General features: G+C 38.7%; 2 protein-coding genes across 2 annotated transcripts in view; both read left to right on the top strand.

Annotated features, from left to right (window-relative positions):
* Positions 1 to 284: 284 nt before the first annotated feature.
* On the top strand, positions 285 to 10,016 carry KNSTRN (kinetochore localized astrin (SPAG5) binding protein). The gene is made up of 9 exons (XM_070931329.1): positions 285 to 365; positions 1,831 to 1,912; positions 2,874 to 3,009; positions 3,309 to 3,380; positions 4,541 to 4,628; positions 6,462 to 6,576; positions 7,990 to 8,051; positions 8,663 to 8,737; positions 9,813 to 10,016. The coding sequence occupies exons 2-9, from the start codon at positions 1,843 to 1,845 to the stop codon at positions 9,945 to 9,947; spliced, it is 753 nt and encodes a 250-aa protein (XP_070787430.1). The 5' UTR covers positions 285 to 365; positions 1,831 to 1,842; the 3' UTR covers positions 9,948 to 10,016.
* A 5,117-nt stretch (positions 10,017 to 15,133) lies between these two features.
* The window catches only part of IVD (isovaleryl-CoA dehydrogenase), a 28,839-nt gene continuing 25,699 nt past the window's right edge, over positions 15,134 to 18,273 (top strand). Inside the window, exon 1 of the mRNA XM_070931328.1 lies at positions 15,134 to 15,288. Within this exon, the coding sequence (XP_070787429.1) occupies positions 15,142 to 15,288 (147 nt within the window). The 5' untranslated portion in view covers positions 15,134 to 15,141. The remainder of the gene's footprint in view (positions 15,289 to 18,273) is intronic.

Raw genomic sequence — 18,273 nt, 5'->3', positions numbered from 1 at the left:
AGCAGTGTTTCTCAACCTTGGAAGCTTGAAGATGGGTGGACTTCAACTCCCAGAATCCCCCAGCCAGCGCTGCTGGCTGGGGGATTCTGGGAGTTGAAGTCCACCCATCTTCAAGCTACCAAAGTTGAGAAAGACTGTTCTACGGGGAATCTCATTTTTCATGCCATTCACGTGCTGGAAGGTTTGGCGGAAGTAATTTTCCCCATCTCGGGACTGGGCGTTTGGGTTATTCGGCGCATGCGCGCGGGAGCCTTCAGCTCTCGCGTTAGAAACGCCCTTTGTGATTCAAATGGCGGCGGGACGCTGTTGTAGAAACAGCCTTTGGTGCTTCTGCTGGGAGCTTCTCTGAGTGCCTTATTTCACAGGTTAGGAGTTTCGGGGATCGAATTGGGGTCTCGCCTGAGTGATGCTGTGCGCAGGCTGTGTGTGTGTGTGTATATGTACGTGGTTGGAAGGTTTTCTGCTGAAAGCCTTTATTTGAAGTTAAATAATTCTGTATTCACAAGCAACTGAGTTCCTGACATGGGTTCCTCCTCAATTCAAATCTTTGTCAGTGGACAACATGTACAATGAGATTGGGTTCCTCCTCATCACTTAGAGACCAAAGGACCACAATGTGCTAAACCGAGAGCTGCTCAAGAAAACGTTTTGAAAGTTTAAACAGTTATAGTATGAAGCTGCTAGCAATAAAGGAGAATATTTTGTAGCTCGGGGTTGAAACGGTGGGTAGTGGTGCTCTCTGAGCTTGGTTGTTTTCTTGCAAGGTTTCATTTCTCAAATTAGGTAACATTATCAGCCTAGCACTGATGACCATACCTAGTGCAAGAAAACAACCAAGCTCTGAAGTTGCTAGAGTATGAAAAGACAGCACAATATGTCAGGCTGGCCCTTGATATCTTTGCTTGGTCTATAAAAGTTTTGGTTTTTTTTTACTCAGAATAGTATGAAGTCTCAAAACACTTTAGAAAAATTTTATTTTCATTCCTTTCTATGAAATGTAATTAAATGAACTTAAAACCCCATGAAATTGGGATGTATTTCTAAACCAACATAGATTACACAATGCATTGCAACAGAATGTGATTGCCTTGTGTATTCCTCAAATGCAGTTTATACATTAAGCATTGTTATTCATAAAGATGTAAGTAAGTAAATCATGGTTCAGTGTGCAACATGAATATGGCTATTTTTGATAAAAGTGAGATTTGAAGGGAAAGGGGTTAATGACCTAAATAAAATTATTGCAAATTACTTTGAAGGTTGCAAAAAATACTTATTTTGCTCCAAAATGGAATAGACTGCTGTTGTAGAAAATAAAATTAAAACAATGGTCGCTTGCAATGCTCATTACTTATCCTAAAACTTGATTACCACTAGCTTTACTAACCTCCTGTTGCATACTATTGTCTTTTAGCATACCTGCTATCTAGAACCAAAACAAAATCTATTTCAGTTTCTGGGAAGTGGGTTTTAAATACTGTTCTGATTGTAAAACTAAGCTTCCAGAAACTCAAAATGATGGCAACTTGGAATTTGAATAGCACACTAAATCAGAAACCTTGGATAAAGTGCTATGCATAGTGCAAACTGTAAAGATTAGGTTCACACCATATGCCCAAGCCCAAACAAGAGCAAAATATATTGCGGTTTCTTGCAGTATAGTATATGAACTTTGCAATAATTAATACAGAAAAGCAAAACTCTTTAAAATTGCTGTTCTCCCTTTTCCTTTACAAGGATATTGTGCCTAATAAACTTTTAGCAGGCTTGGCTTCATGCATACTCTGTTATTGTAGGAACTATTGATCTGCAGTACTTTATATTTTTCAGACTTTAAATATCATGGAGACAGACAAATCTAAGATCCCTGTTTACATTTCCCAACAGTCCAAAACAACTGGTGTTTTAAAAGGTCTGTTAATGTGTTATCCTACAATTAGAGTAATTATCTTATTTCTTCCTGTGTTGCAGTGTCTTTGCAAAGACAACTTCAAATGCTTTTCTTACCTGTGGTAGCTAATCTTAGATCAGCCTGATGTGAATTAGAATTAATTAAACTTATAACTAGAACCATGTACTTAAATCTCATTCATCCTTTGAAGTAAGAGTCAGGTAAGAGTGGAATTTTATATCAAGATAGTAAATATACTGTTATCGTCAAATGTTTGGGGCTGCAACCCTTTATTTATATTGTTTGTCAAGCTAGATTTCTTTGAATAATACTATTTAAAATATCAGGATAGCATCAGGTTCTGTGCATATATTCTGGATCAATATCAGTTTTAGCTTTGCATTTTAGAGAATTAGAAATTCAAATTCAGGCCTTCAAATTTGGTGAAATATAAGAATAAGAAGCCATGTCTGTTGAAAATCAGAAATCAAACCAAGCTTCTGTAAGTGGACTTGATGAAGAAGTAATGTCTTCTCCTGCTCATACAGGGATTTAAAGATAAAAAGCAATAGAAGATTTTTCTGCTGTCTCTTTCCTTATCCAAAGCTGTGCACAAATTAAATAAGAGTACAGGACTTTAGGAAGAAAGATACAATCTTTTTTTTTATTATTTTATTGCCATGAGGATGCAGGTCTTCTAGAAGCAGCTACCTTTTGGCTGATGGAATAGAGAGATGGGAGAGGCAGGTGGATATTGCTTTAATCCATAATATTAAAATTATTTTATTCCTCCACCATCCCATTATTCCTGTTATTGCTAAATCCTGCAACTTTCTCCATTTATTTCCAAATTTCATTTCACTCTTAGGTATTATAAAACTACCCTTTCAGTTTAGAACTCATCCTCAGCTTTTTCTCCTTAATGTTAACCTGAGGGCAGGAGTTTTCATTAACTACTTGCTCAAATTTTCCTTTTTTGCAGAAGTGCAGCCCTGTGATTATTCAAAGCAGCAAAACCAGAACAAAGGGATGGACTCGGTGCCTCTGAAAGATCCTGTTTTTACCTTTAGTGCCAACAATCCTACTGCATGTGCTGCTCTCAAAGACCCAAATCAAAGGTATATATACTTTTGCTATGATTGCCAAAATATCTATTTCTTTGGCAACTCCATTCCATATACCACCAGTTCCATATACCTTCCTTTTTAAAAGAGAGAATTTGCAACTTTTTTTCTTCCCTCCCACCAAAAAAGAAATTTGGCCAAATGTGTCAGGGCGGCTAAAATTAACATCCCTAGTCAAAATGCTTTGCTTCCGCGCTCTCTCTCTTTCTTCTTCTCCATGTTTGTTGTATTGAAATGTTTAGATTTAAAATCCTTAAGCTCTTACAATATCTATTTGCTCTTCTTATATTAAGACTCACGAAGTCAGGGAAAAAAGTTGCACTGCCACCCCCTCCCAAGAAAGGACTGCCAACAACTACACGATCGTGAGTACTTGCAAACAAAATGTCCTTTTTTCCCCCTCCCACTTTGTGGCCGAATGCCTTGGAATGGCTTATAAAACATTTTATGTTTTAAATATACCAAATTTTTAATGTCCTCTTCGAATTTGAAAAAACTATTACAGCCTTGTTTCAACTTCAAAACAAAGTATTCTGATAAAAATTGGAACAATCTGTTTTGAGAATAGAACAGTTTTAGCAAAATTAGAAAAGTCCAAACATGTAGTGAGCAAGAGTACTCTAAAGCCCAAATGTTGGACTCTGAAATGTTTTATAAGCCTCTAATTCCTTACAAAAATGTACAGGTATTCCTCAACTTACAACCACAATTGAACCCAGAATTTCTGTTGCTAAGTGAAATATTTGTTAAGTGAGTTTTGCCCTATTTTATAACTTTTCTTGCTGCAGTTGTTTAAGTGAATCACTACAGTTGCACTTAACACGGTTGTTAAGTGAAACTGGTTTCCCCGTTGACTTTGCTTGTCAGAAGGTCGCAAAAGATAATTGCATGATCCCTGGACACTGCAACTGTCATAAATATGAGTCAGTTGCCAAGAATCTGAATTTTGATCATGTGACCTTGGGGATGCAATGGTCATAAGTGGGAAAAATTGTTATAAGTCACTTTTTTCAGTGACGTAAGTTTGAATGGTCAGTAAATGCATTGTTGTAAGTTGAGGACTACCTGTATTTAACTTGTAATTATTGAAACCTGTGTTTTATTTTGGGGAAAAAAGTGCGATGGATACAGCATTCACTATGTACAATTGCAGGACCAAATTATGAAAATAGCACACAGTGTAAATATTTAGTTAGATTGTATTGTGGATATTGTACCATGTAGATTTGCATTATTAGTGTGGATGCATATTAATAGTTTCCAGACATTGCTCAAAGTTGGTTGATTGGAGCAGCTCACAGTATATAAGCCTTTTACATAAATGAATATTTGGATACTGATATAGGCTAATCAAGCAGTAGTGCTTCTGTATAGAGGCATTATGTGGTGAATATCTTACATTTTAATAATTTCTCTATATTCCTCTTTTCCATCTGTAAAATAATGAGTGTTCTTGAGCCATTACTAAATGCAAGCAAAATTGCCATCCATGATGCCTCACTAATATTTGATTCAATATGAACAGATACAGACGGGAGACTGAACTCAAAAACAAAAACAAGTTGTTGGAAAATGACAAGAGTGAACTGAGTTTAAAAGTGGAGGCAATGCAGGTAAGGAAGCAAACTTGGCTTTTTTTTAATTATGAGATGAAACAAGTAGAGTATGGGTGGTTCTTATAATTTTCTAATTCTAATTAACTTTTTGAATGTGTAAACCCAGTCTTTCCTCTCCTTTGCTATTTTCATCTTTAGAGTAATGAAGGCTGTGCTAGTTGTATAAGAATGACAGGCTGGAACTACTTTAAGGGTTTTATATCATCTCACAATATATCATTTTATAAGAGGATTAAAGTCTTTTTCTTCTGTTTGGTGTGGAAAATATTTGCAGATTAATGCCTTTTTCTTAGAAGAAAAAAAATCTATGTAACTGTATTCTCTAGTATTTCCCTCTATTGACCCTTTTTCAATTATTTCATGTTTTTGCTTAGTACAGAAAAAGAATTAAAATAGAGGGAATAGTCTATGGGCTGTTTTTCTTTTTTTTTTTTTAGCTTATATATATTTTTAAAAAATTGTTTCTCACAGTTTGTTTGTTTGTTTGTTTGTTTGTTTGTTTGTTTTATTAGATTTATATACCGCCGTACTCCTGAAGGACTCAGGGTGGTGAACAGGCACAAAATAAAATACATAAATACAAAATTTAAAAGCAGAAATAAAACCAGATTAAACAATTTAGCCCGAGACAAATTTAAAACATCCCAATAATTTAAAACAGATTTAAAATTTTCAATTTAAAAGAAAAGGGGAAAAAGGTTAGGCCAGGCCAGCTTGCTGGAATAGGAAGGTCTTAAGAGCGCGGCGGAAAGTGCGCAGATCCACAGATGTAGCATTCTATAGATATGGATAAATTCCATGATTTTCCAAAGTCCACATATTTGAAGGGCATCAAGTTTAGGGGAAACTGCAATCTTCTTGCCTCAGCTCTCTTGAGCGCTTCCACTACCAGACATGGCCAAGGACAAAGCGAGGAAACATGATAAAATAGTTTGCCTCCGTACATCTGGCTTTTGAAGGAAGTCATTTGCTTTCTAAGTGCAGTGTCCTAACCTTCCTAGGGTACTATTCAATTTTTGCATGGTGTCCATTTGGATATCTCCCATAGCAGAAGGAAAGAGAATTTGGTACTTTTTTTTTTTTTTTTTTAAATTTGATTTATATGCCGCCCTTCTCCGAAGACTCAGGGCGGCTTACAATGTGCTCAGCAATAGCCTTCATCCTTTTGTATATTTATACAAAGTCAGCTTATTGTCCCCACAAACTTGCGATTAAGAATGCATTTTCTTAACCTGGATCTACCTTCAATGCTTAATTACTCCACCATGAGGAATGGCCATTTCTTGCACTTGAAATATCTCTGCCTGCATATTCAAATATTGTTATGTTCATGGTAATATGTTTCCTAGCACTTCAAGCTAGTTCATGAAATAAGGGAGGAGAGGCTTCCAGATAGGAGAGGAGAAATGGATCAACCTTCTCTTTTCCAGGCTGTGAAACCTATTCCCTAAATTTGCTATCCTACCATAACTAAACAGGAATTGTCTCAAGGTGCACCAAAGTTCCATTCTCCCCCATACATTTTTGAAATGATGGAACACTGGGTAGGGAATGAAATTCACCCATAGAGCCAAATCCAGCCACCAACTGGATTTGGCTCTAAACTACTATTTATGAGATTAGTGAAATCCTACTTCATGTAACACGTTTTCTAAATCTTAAGAAATCATCATTGCTGATATTTATAATAGCCACGAGCAAATAATGTCCCTCCAAATAAAAAGGTTGTTCTATTGCACAATTCTTCATCTTTTCTTGTGTCCTTATTTCTTAAAGACCTAATAAAAATAGGTTCTTTTCTTAATCTGCCTTTTGGTTTGTTCTCTGCAGAAGGAAATGACAGATATGAAGAAGCTGTGTGATAGTCTTGAAAAAGAAAATGAGAAGCTGAAAAACTTTCAGGAAAGCTGCCTCTTGATATTAGAAGCCAAGAATTTGGACCCAGGTAAAGCATTTAATATTCTGTGCTAATTGCAAACAAGATAATCATATACAATACTATTTCTGTCACTATCTTTCCTCCAGCCGAAGGCTAAAACTCCTATGATGGTAGGGCCCTCTTCATGTAATTAAAAATGCCTAGACTAGTGTTTCCCAAAAGGTGATCCATGACCCATTGGTGCGCTAGGAAACTTCACCAGGTAGTCTGACACAGTCTGTTTGTCACTTCTAGCCTGCATCCGCTTCTAAATTGTCAGTCACCTGCTCAATCTTTTTAATAATAATTTTAATATTTAAAGGTATCTATTAAACATTCTCAACCAGTGAATTGGTGCTAAAAGTAGCCATTTCTATATAGCACCTTATACATAAAGCAATTCAAATGATTAATAAATTTTTAAGTTTAGATTTTTAATATTTTAAAAATGGGAGAGGATGGGTAATCGTATAGAAATGCAACTGTAATAATATGCTGAAAACATCCATCTTCTTAGAGATTCAAACAAAAGGAGGAAATTTATTTAATTGGGTGGGCCCCACATTTCCCCACTGTTTATTTAGTGCAGAAAGTTTGTGAAACGTTGACCTAGACACGTGATGGCGAACCTATGGCACGGGTGCCACAGTTGGCACGCGGAGCCATATTGGTGGGCATGCGAGCTCAGCTCTGGTACGCATGCATGCGCCAGCCAGCTGATTTTCGGGCCTTCTGGGCCTACCAGAAGTCAGGAAACACACTGTTTCTGGCCTCCGGAGGGCCTCTGGGAGGGGGGGGGAAGGCCGTTTTTGCCCTCCCCAGGCTCCTAGAAAGGCTCTGGAGCCTGGGGAGAGCAAAAAACGGGCCTACCGGGCTCATCATGCCATCACATGCCAAAAGCAGGGGGAGCTCGGGGGGCGGGGCGCATAGAATTATGGATGTGGGCACGCGTGCGTGTGACCCCACCGCACTCCCCCCACTTTTGGCACGCGATGGCAAAAAGGTTAGCCATCACTGACCTAGACTGTGGTACAAAGTAGAATCTAGGTGGTAAAAAGCAGGGAGATGTTTATTGTACTCTGTTTTGTTATATATGAACTAAGTCACTTTAAAATTCAACCACTGAATGAATTATTAGATAATCAGCAATTCTGATAATTAAGCCAGGACAAAAACCTTTTCCATTTTTGCTGCCCAACTGAAGGTTTGATGGTTGAATGTTTTTTTCACTCAGAGCATATGCTCTGCCTCTGAAATATAATCCCTTTGTATGAAATCTTTCCGATTCATGTGATACTATTTGGAAACAGATGTTTGGGAATTTCTTACCAAAGGAGGCAGCAGAATAACTTAAAAGTTGCTTGCCTTCTATGCTTCCAGTTGAATGAGAATAAATACAGCCTTATAGATTTGAAATACAATAAAATATTTGAAAATTAGTTACAGGTGAGCAAATTTTGGAGGAAGAAGAAACAAAAAAGAAGTTGCAAACTGAGATAACGGTAAAAATGTGATTCTTTTACTATTCCCAATCTGAGGCAGTCTAAGATTTTGTTACTAACCTAGTAGTTCCAAAGCCTGTAAATGCAAGTAGGTAAATAGGTACTACTTTGGTAGGAAGGTAAGAGTTCTACAGGCCTCAGCATATAGTCATGCCAGCCACATGACCACAGAAGCGGTTTTGGACAATGCTGGCTTCCTCAGCTAAGAAATGGAGATGAGCATCACCCCTTAGAGTCAGACATGACTAGCCAGGGAAACCTTTAACTTTTTAAAGCAAAGGACAGGGTACAACAACTAATCTGATAGTTGAATCTTACTTCCACATTGGCAACTGGTTAGTCTTATCAATTGTTTCTGAGGGTGGTAGCTAATTGAGGTAGTGCAGAGTTAAGGCTGTGTGATATAATGTTGTTGAATGCCTTTCTGAGTATGTACTTTTCCAATGTTTGTTTCTGAGGCAGCTTCTGTATTTTATGGCTAGCTGCTGAATTTAGTTTATGACCCTAGTCATGGGTATAAAATATAAAATAAAATAAAATATAAACGTTTCACATTAAATTACAAATTAGAAGTTGATAATAGTGCTATTTCTAATGTCTTTGCCTGTCAGGTTTTATCGGACAAACTTAATGCTGATCTTGAATTGTTCATCCAAATGGCTAAAGAGGAAAAAGAAAATATTCAGGTAAAACTAGGATGGATTTTCCTCTTTGCCCCTTCAGATATATGTATATTAGTACCATATCACATCTGTGTTTAATATTTTTAATGCTTTTATTCTAACCTTATTCTGACAAGTTCTGTATATCTATAGAAGAAAAAACTCAGAATTTGGCATGTGGTAGTTACTATTTATTTGTATGTATGTATCAATTCCAAAAGACTCTCACTTTGTTTTGTGCAAGCAATTTCTGACAGATGTTTTGTACCTAACTGACCCAAGTAAGGAGGGAGAAACCTGTTCTGTTGAAACTAAGGACAGAAGAAAAACCTACAAGTTGAAACTAAAGTAGATTCAACTGAATCCTGTACTAGAAAGAACTTTGTGATAGTAACAGCTTTTAAGCAATAGAAGAGTGTGCCTAGAAGAGTGTGGCACATCCATTTTCTTTCCTGAAAGTTTTGAAAGGAGGTGGATGACCCCTTGTTGGGGGTTAGATCAGTGGATTTGTGCACAAAATAGGGAGTAACTAAATAACATAAAGTGTCTATTCCAGCTCCTAGATTTAGTTTCCTCTACTTACAACCATTCATTTTGCAAATCTTCAAAGTTACATTAGCACTGAAAAAACTTACAACCAGTCTTTGCACTTATAATCATCGGAGCATCCCCACAGCCATGTGATCAAAATTGGGGCAATTGGCTATCCGCAAGTATTTACAATGGTTGCAGCATACAGGGGTCGCATGAGCACCGTTTGCAACCATCCAAGCTAGATTCTGACAATAGAGGAAGCCGGATTCGCCTTAACTATGTCATTACATATGTCATTGTCCGGAGAAGGGCGGCATATAAATCGAACCAATAAATAAATAAATAAATTACCTTAATATGTGATTCGCTTAACAACCATGGCCAAAAGGTCATAAAATAGCACGCAATTCATTTAATAATTCCCTTGCTTAGCAACAAAATTTCTGGTCTCAACTGTGATCATAAATTGAGTACTACCTGTGTATCAATTTTCATAATTGTATAATTTATTAAATGCAATTGTAATAAAGTAGACATTGCTACTTAACCACTTTTGTCTTTACAGAATGCTCAGACCAGATGGAAGCAGATAGAGGAGGAGAGGACCCATTTCTTAGAGGAGCAACAGTCTTTTCATAGAGAAATGGAAGAGCTGTTTGCTGCTTTAAACCAGGAAGTTGACTTCTTAAACTCATCATAGATTTGGGCTGAGATTTATTAAGTTTATCATTGTAATGAATTCAATTAAAATAGTAATAATAGTAATGTATTATTAAAAAATAGTAATGATAGTAAAAATAGTAATATTTATGTTAAGGTCTCTGCTGGACCGCATTTTGTAAACTACTTTATTGTTTATTTTGAAATAAAATCTCTTTGTTTTCACCGATCCAAGTTTCTGTTGGCTGAAGTCATTTCCAACACCATGGATCATTTAAACAAAAACTCATATTCTACAGAATAGCTAGAAATGTAAGAAAATACAAAACTTAAATTTAAACTGAACATACCAGAAGAATTTAAAAATATTGTTTTTCATGTTTTTCTTGTTTTTTTCTTGGCTTTGAAGAAGCTAATCTAGGTATGTGAGATATATTCTCTGTCATCTTACATCTCTCAATCTTTCAGTTTTTTGTTACTGAAAAGAACTCTATTCCCTAAATATTAATTTACAGACAGAAATGTTTATACTCCTATTTATCGGGATTGAAGAGCTTTACGTATGTCGTGTACAGGCTCTTCAGATTGAACTTCAGCTTCCATCAGTCCTAGCTAATATGGATGATGACAAAAGATTGTGGAAGTTGTTTCCAAAATAGGGGGAACAATCTATAATGTATTATAAAATCTTTGTAAGCTGTTCCATTGGCAGGCCATTATAATGTATCAATGGGCAGCAAACAAGAGGTATTAATTAAAATCAATGAAATTGAGTGTTTATATAATTTGGCTCAATAGGTGATGCATTTATGCTGTTTAGTTGACATTTTGAGTAAGTTCTTGATGTTAATGGCAATAAAAATGTATTGATTTATTTAAGTTTTACTTCTAATTGCTTATGTCACCTGCACTTTCTAGGAAAGTATAGAAAACATCTTAGGCAGATTGTTATATTTTAATTTCCTTCCTAATCTATTTTTGCTCTGTAGAAGCTTTCTAGTCAGCTAGGCTAGGTAAAAATACCTCAGCATATTTTAACATGCTTTTTTTGAAGATTTTTTGAAGACTTGGACAATCCACTTTCAATTTCCGTTTCAGAAAGAAAAGTATTTTATTATTAAGCTGCATTAGATTTTGTTATTGTACCTAGAAGCCCCCATGATTATTGCTATCTTCTATAATAATCATTTCTCTGTTAAGCACATTGATTACAAGCATATTCCACAGTTTTCTGTCCGTAGCTAGGTTCCACATCCTTCCATTTAAGACTGATTTTTTCTGATCTTCCTAAAATATTTAGCACCAGGTTTTCTTTGGCTTGCCTCATTTTCTCTGACCATCTGGTGGTATCCAATTGATTGCAGACTTTGCTGGATGTTGCTCATTCATGCAGAGCACATGTCCAGTAAAGCCCATTCTTCATTTTGACACAATCTCAGAGTCTTCAGGAATTACTTATTTGTAGAATTTCCTCATGTGTGACATGGTTCCAATATGAAATATATGAAGAATCCTTTTGAGGCAATGATGTTGATCTTATGAATAATTCTTGTTGTAGATTTCCAGGTCTGATTAGCATAGATGGCAGTCAGTATGGCATTCAATAATCTGATGTTGGTTGCTCTGTTTATGGCAGATGTGGTTCATTCGTTGGAAGACGACATTTGCCTTGCCTATTCGGCATTTCACATCTGCTTCAGTTCCCTTCAGATCTGTATCCATATCACAAAGATAGTTGAATTGTTCCACAAATTTTAAGGCCTGTCCTAATGTTATCAGGGTGTTATACTGAAATTTGCTAACTTGCTTGGACTTGTCTTCACTGGTTTCTAAGCCCACTTTACCTGCCGCTGCTTCAAGTACTAGCATCATATCTTTCAGCTGTATCTTAGTGCTTGCCAGCAAAGCAATGACATCAGCAAAATATAAGTCAATTTGCCTTGTTTATTCCATGGAATGCTAAAGTCCAATTTATTCATTGCCTTTTTCATGGGGTTCCGCAGGGCTCGGTACTCTTTCCGCTTCTGTTCAACATTTATATGAAGCCGCTGGGTGAGATCATCCATCACCATGGACTGAGGTATCACCAATATGCTGATGATACTCAGCTGTATGTCTCGGCCCGTGGTGAGTTAAGTGATGCCGTGTCCCTCTCGCAGTGCCTAGAGCAGTGGTTCTCAACCTGTGGGTCGGGACCCCTTTGGGGGTCAAATGACCCTTTCACAGGGGTCGCCTAAGACCATCGGAAAACACATATTTTCAATGGTTTTAGGAATAATTTTATGGTTGGGGGTTACCACAACATGAGGAACTGTATTAAAGGGTCGCGGCATTAGGAAGGTTGAGAACCACTGGCCTAGAGGCTGTTAGGGGCTGGATGGGGAGCAACGGATTGAAACTAAATCCTTGCAAGACCGAGTGGCTCTGGGTTTGGGGTTCGTTGGCTCAGGGAGAATAGCCACCTTTGGTCTTGGATGGGGAAACACCCTGTGCGTAATCTAGGGGTTTTCCTGGACTCACGACTTCTGCTCAAAGAGCAGGTGGCAGTCGTGGCCAGGAGGGCCTTTGCGCAACTGCGGGTTGTGAGCCAGTTACACCCTTTCCTCGACCAACAGTCAACAGACCTACTCAGTCACTCATGCCCTAGTCACTTCCCATCTTGACTATTGCAACACGCTCTACATGGGGCTGCCCTTGAAGAGCATCAGGAAGCTCCAGTTGGTGCAAAATGCAGCAGCCCGCAGTTTTGTCAGACCCCGGTGTGCACATGTATCACCTCTCCTGCGGGAGCTGCACTGGTTGCTTATTTGCTTCTGGGGGCAATTCAAGGTGCTGGTTATCACCTTTAAAGCCCTTCATGGCTTGGGACCAGGTTATCTGAGGGACTGTCTCTTGCCGGTCATATCTACCCGACCCATCAGAGCGGGAAGGCAGGAAATGATGCGGGTTCCATCCCCGAGGGAGATACACCTGGTGGGACCCAGTAAAAGGGCCTTCTCTCCATGGTGGCTCCCTCTCTCTGGAACATCATTTCCCCAGAGATTAGAATGGCCCCTACTCTAATACTCTTCCAGAAGGTGCTGAAGACCTCGTTCTGCCAGCGGGCCTGGGGAACCCAGAGCAGGATGGAGCCCATTAAATGGCTCATGTGATCTGCTGTTGCTGGAGTGGGGGTGGGTGCGAGATGGGCGGTGATTTTCTTATATTGTACTATATTAATTTATTTGATTCTTTTTGCTAGTTTTTATTGTTTTAAATGGTTTTATATTCTGTAAACCGCCTTGAGTCGCCATGGGCAAATAGGCGGCAATATAAATTAAATAAATAAATACATCAAATATAACATGGGTAGGACACAGCCCTGCCTTACACCAGTATTAAGTAGTCAGGTCTCCCATTTTCAGTTCTTACACAGCACCTAGTGTAAACGTTTCTAAAGATACTAATATATCTCTAGGAATACAGTATGTTTGTAGTATGTTCCATAATTCTCTATTGACACACTCAGTGCTTTTTTAAAAAAATAATAAAGTTAATTGTCATCTGATTTTGGTATTCCTTACTCTCTTTAATGATATTTCACAGTGAAAAGATCCGTTCATTGCATGAGTGACCTTGTCTGAATCCGGCTTGTTCTTCATGTATACATTGTTCAATCTTGTTTTGGAGTCTTTTAAGTATGACAGTGCATAGCGATTTTCCAGGGGCTGAGAGAAGTGTGATATGTCTACAATTATTACCTAGGTTGCCTAAGGATTCATCTATAATGAGACCGTTCAATTATACTTACCAGGATTAGTTTGCCTAAGGATCAACAAAGTAATTAGAAAATTGAAGAACTCTAGAAAAAACAATTACTACTAACCTGCCTTCCATTGAGGACCTGTATACTGCACGAGTCAAAAAGAGGGCTGTGAAAATATTTACAGACCCCTCACGTCCTGGACATAAACTGTTTCAACTCTTACCCTCAAAACGATGCTATAGAGCACTGCACACCAGAACAACTAGACACAAGAACAGGTTTTTCCCGAATGCCATCACTCTGCTAAACAAACAATTCCCTCAACATTGTCAAACTATTTACTAAGTCTGCCCTACTATTAATCTTTTCATCGTTCCTATCACCCATCTCCTCCCACTTATGACTGTATGACTGTAACCGTGTTGCTTGTATCCTTACAAGCAATTTATATTGACTGTTTCCTAATATGATTTGATTGCTTATTTGATTGTACCCTATGACTATCATTAAGTGTTGTACCTTATGATTCTTGATGAATGTATCTTTTTTTATGTACACTGAGAGCATATGCACCAAGACAAATTCCTTGTGTGTCCAATCACACTTGGCCAATAAAGAATTCTATTCCATTCTATTCTAAAACAAACGCTAAGACTTTCAAGTTAAGTGAAGTTGGGTTTTTCTTAGTCAACCTGCATACGAATGTATTGTGCCATTCTGCTGTCAGTAGGGAGGGGCTCTTAACAGAGGTGGGTTTCAACAGGTTCTGACCAGTTCTAGAGAACTGGTAGCGGAAATTTTGAATAGTTCTGAGAACCAGTAGTAAAAATTCTGACTGGCCCTGCCCCCATCTATTCTCTGCCTCCCAAGTCCCAGCTGATTGGGAGGAAATGGGGATTTTACAGTATCCTTCCCCTGGAGTGGGATGGGAATGGAGATTTTACAGTATCCTTCCCCTGCCACGCCCACAGAACTGGTAGTAAAAAAAATTGAAACCTATCACTGGCTCTTAATCAAAACCTATTTTTCCCTATTTATGAGAATCTCTATTTTCCGGATTAATTTCCCCGTTTTAGTTTTGGAAACTTTTGAAGCCGCTGTCTGTGCTACGGGTTACAAAAATGATACTAGGAAAAAAAAAACGCTTTGTTTGCCATGACTAAGGGGAAAGTGAGAGAAAGGAGTCTTAAAAGGCAGGGATGAAACCTCGCAGAAGAATCGGGCTGAAAGCGGAGAAGAGAATGGCGCCAAATCCTCCTCAGCCTTTGGGCAGCGAACTCCTGTTTAGTCCGGCGAGGCAGCCGAAAGAAATAGCGGCTCTAAGGTTATGAAAGGCACAGCGTAGTCTTGCCGTTGATTGGCTGCGCCCCTACATTTCGAGAGTTCCCAGTGGACAGTTAAGCCTCGCCCCCTCTCGCTGATTGATCAAAGAAAGCGGTGGGGCTGCTGCCAGGATCTGCCGGAGTGGGAGGTCGCTGCGGAGTCCGTGATGGCGGCTGCCGGTTTGATCAGGAAGGGCGCCACCAGCTGCTCCCGACGCTGTTTCCTCGGGGGTTTGTCGTCACTCTGGCGGCGGGGCTGCGCCGGGGTCTCGGTGGATGATACGGTGAATGGTTTGAACGCGGAGCAGCGGCAGGTATACCCGGCAGCTTCTTTTAGCGTTAGAGAACAAGCGTCCTCTCCTTTGCTTCCTTCTTGCAGCCTCCGCTGACTCCTGTCCCTGTTGGGTGTTCGCGTAGGGATCCTTTTCCATGAGCGGGACCGGACCTATTCTGGATCCCAGAACTCTGCTCTGGAGCACACGGGAATAGGAATCCCAAAAGAGGCGGACGGGGGATCCTGTATGCGCCGGCGATGAGGAACGCATCTACCCTGTTGAGGCCATTTAGAAAGCGTTGGCAAATAAAATCAGTTCAAGATGTGAGAAATGGTTACAATGTTTGGAGATTTATTTCTTCAGAAAAAAATTGAATAAGCATGTTATAGAATCTGGTGACTAGAATGCTGGTTAGATCTCTACTCTGATTGGCCTTGAAGGTTTAGATCTTGTCCTGGAAGGATAAGGTTGTTAACATTACTAGTCACAATTTAATTCTACAGGCTGTTCTGCACATTATTAGTTTTTTGCTTGAAACCCCCTCTTAAAGAAATTTGAATTGAGCACTGGGGAACAATGCTAGACTACTAAACTGTGGACCTTACTGTGGGCAGATGGTATGAACTGATGAATACTTTAGTTTAAAGACTAAACAAATGCAAAAAAATTAATTAATTAATTAATTAATTAAAAAGTAAATTATTGAGCAGTAAATCAGGATAGTTTCCAGACTGAACTACAAAGTAATGTTATAAAAAGTCAAGTAACAAATAACAGTGTTGATATATAAAACGGATATGTTTTTGTCGAAGGGTCATACACAATTTTTCTGATTTTAAAAGGCTCTTTTCCTGTTTGTTCTTTCAGTTTTAAAAAATCCAAGAATATTGACATACCTTTTAAAGAGAGGAAGTTGAATTTTAGAGATTCATTTTATTCTTCATTGCAAAAGTAGATTTTTCTCATTTGTGCCTAGCAATAGAAAACCAGTTTGATGTAATGGTTAAGGCGCGAGCTGCACTGGCTGCCGGTGGTCCTCTGGATCCGCTTCAACTTACTGGTACTGACCTATAAAGCCCTTCATGGCATGGGCATGGGGTATTTGCAGGATCACATCCTACCGGCCTCCCACTGCCCAGTACGCTCACATAGGGCTGCCCTCCTCCGGGTCCCCTCAGCTAGACAGTGTTGGCTGGCGGTCCCCAGGATGAGGGCGTTCTCTGTGGCCGCACCGACCCTCTGGAATGGGTTGCCCACCGAGCTCTGGACGGCCCCTGACCTACGCATCTTCCGCGCCGACCTAAAGACATGGCTCTTCTAACAACTTCCCTGATCTGCTGCGGATTTTAATTTGAGCATCTGGGGATTTTTAATTTGGTTTTAATACTTTTTAATTTTTACTTATTGTCAAGTTTTTCTATTGTTGTGAGCCGCCCCGAGTCTTATGGGAGAAGGGCGGCATATAAATCTGACAAAATAAATAAATAAATAAGGCATCAGACTGGAAATCAAGAGACTGGGAGTTCTAGCCCTGCCTTAAGCATAAAGCCAGCTGGATGATTTTTGGCCAGTTATTCTCTCATCACTCTAGGAAGAAAGCAAACAACTTCTGAAATCTTGCTAAGAAAAGTCCAGAGACTTGACCAGGCAGTCATAAGGAAACAGTAGTGATTTGAGTTGAATGTACCAAAACAAACAAAACCCATCACTAGCTATAGCCCTTGCAACAGATAAAATTACAAGGTAAAAGACAAAATGTCTTCCGATATTTTTTTTTTTACTCTGTCTCTAGGGCTGATTATTTTTACTCTGTCTTTAGGGCAAGCCAACAAAATGTAACATATTTAAAAACAAAAAAATATTTTTAACATCATGTGATAAAAACATACATGGAGTGACCAGTAAAATAAATAAAATGTTGTAATTACTGTATTTCAAAATGAGTTTTTGGAATAGATTCCGTTGCTTACATGAATGACCTAGATCAGTGATGGCTAACCTTTTCCGGACCGAGTACCCCTGAGCCCCCAAAATGCAATGCACGCGCAGCCCCTGCACATGCCCTGCTCCGCTCATGCACATGCGCCCTTCATACATGCCCGTGCACCCCCACATGCACCCTGCCCCCCGCGCATGCAAAGATCAGCTGGCCGGCGGAAGCTGAACTGGGGCGACTTGCACACATGCACGGCAGAGCTGAACTGGGGTGATGGCTCGTGTGCCCACAGAGAGAACGCTGTGTGCCACCTCTGGCATGCGTGCCACAGGTTCGCCATTACGGACCTAGATAGCAGAGATGAATTTTATAACTCCAAGATAATTGTGAGTTGTCATCATTTATATTCTAAGTTCATTTTTTGGTGGTAGAATCCATGAGTGACATTCAAAATTAGCAAGGTTATTCAATGAAACTTTTTGGTGGGCATGTGGGCAGTGATGATACATACATGTAAAATCCTCTGCTGAGTTATTACTGGACTATAATGTAACATTGGTGTAGTTTGGTTTTAATTTAATGTATTGTCTGAGCCTACCATTGTGGTTTGTAAAACATAGTTTATGGCTTAGCCAGAATTGCTTTATTAATTAAATATGGTCTAAATACTTAATCAGTCAAAGGGCATAGCAGGATATTATAATTTTTCAAGTAGCCTACTTTGAGCCAGGTTTGAGATGTGGTTTGTGTAATAACTAAGCCTGACAAGCTGCACCATTTCATTTTAGCACATGGCATATTTTTTTCTTTTGTGGAAATATCTTTGATTGCAAAGGTATAAATAATAGATTCTTGAATTTAAAAAAAGTTTGGGCATGCCAAAATTATAGATTTTTGTAATTGATGCTACTAAATCTTATTTTACAGTATTGTGAAGTATATTTAAGTGCTTAAACATACTAGGGATTGAACAATAAACCAAATTTCTCCTTTGAAATTTGTTTTGCAATCAGTATGATACTATTATGGATATGTTTAATCCTGTATAGCATTTAGATATAAAGTACTCCAGCTGAGTATCTGTAGTG

Source organism: Pituophis catenifer, unplaced genomic scaffold, assembly GCF_029215685.1.
Source record: "Pituophis catenifer annectens isolate HBS135680 unplaced genomic scaffold, rPitCat1.0.hap2 SCAF_1, whole genome shotgun sequence".
Taxonomy (NCBI): Eukaryota; Metazoa; Chordata; class Lepidosauria; order Squamata; family Colubridae; genus Pituophis; species Pituophis catenifer.
This window is presented reverse-complemented; position numbering and strand designations above follow the sequence as displayed.

Excerpts from the sequence above, each read along its gene's own strand:
- KNSTRN (XM_070931329.1), top strand. The coding sequence starts at position 1,843 with ATGGAGACAGACAAATCTAAGATCCCTGTTTACATTTCCCAACAGTCC. Across the intron at positions 3,010-3,308 it reads CTCAAAGACCCAAATCAAAG|ACTCACGAAGTCAGGGAAAA; the intron begins GTATATATACTT and ends TCTTATATTAAG. Across the intron at positions 4,629-6,461 it reads TAAAAGTGGAGGCAATGCAG|AAGGAAATGACAGATATGAA; the intron begins GTAAGGAAGCAA and ends TGTTCTCTGCAG.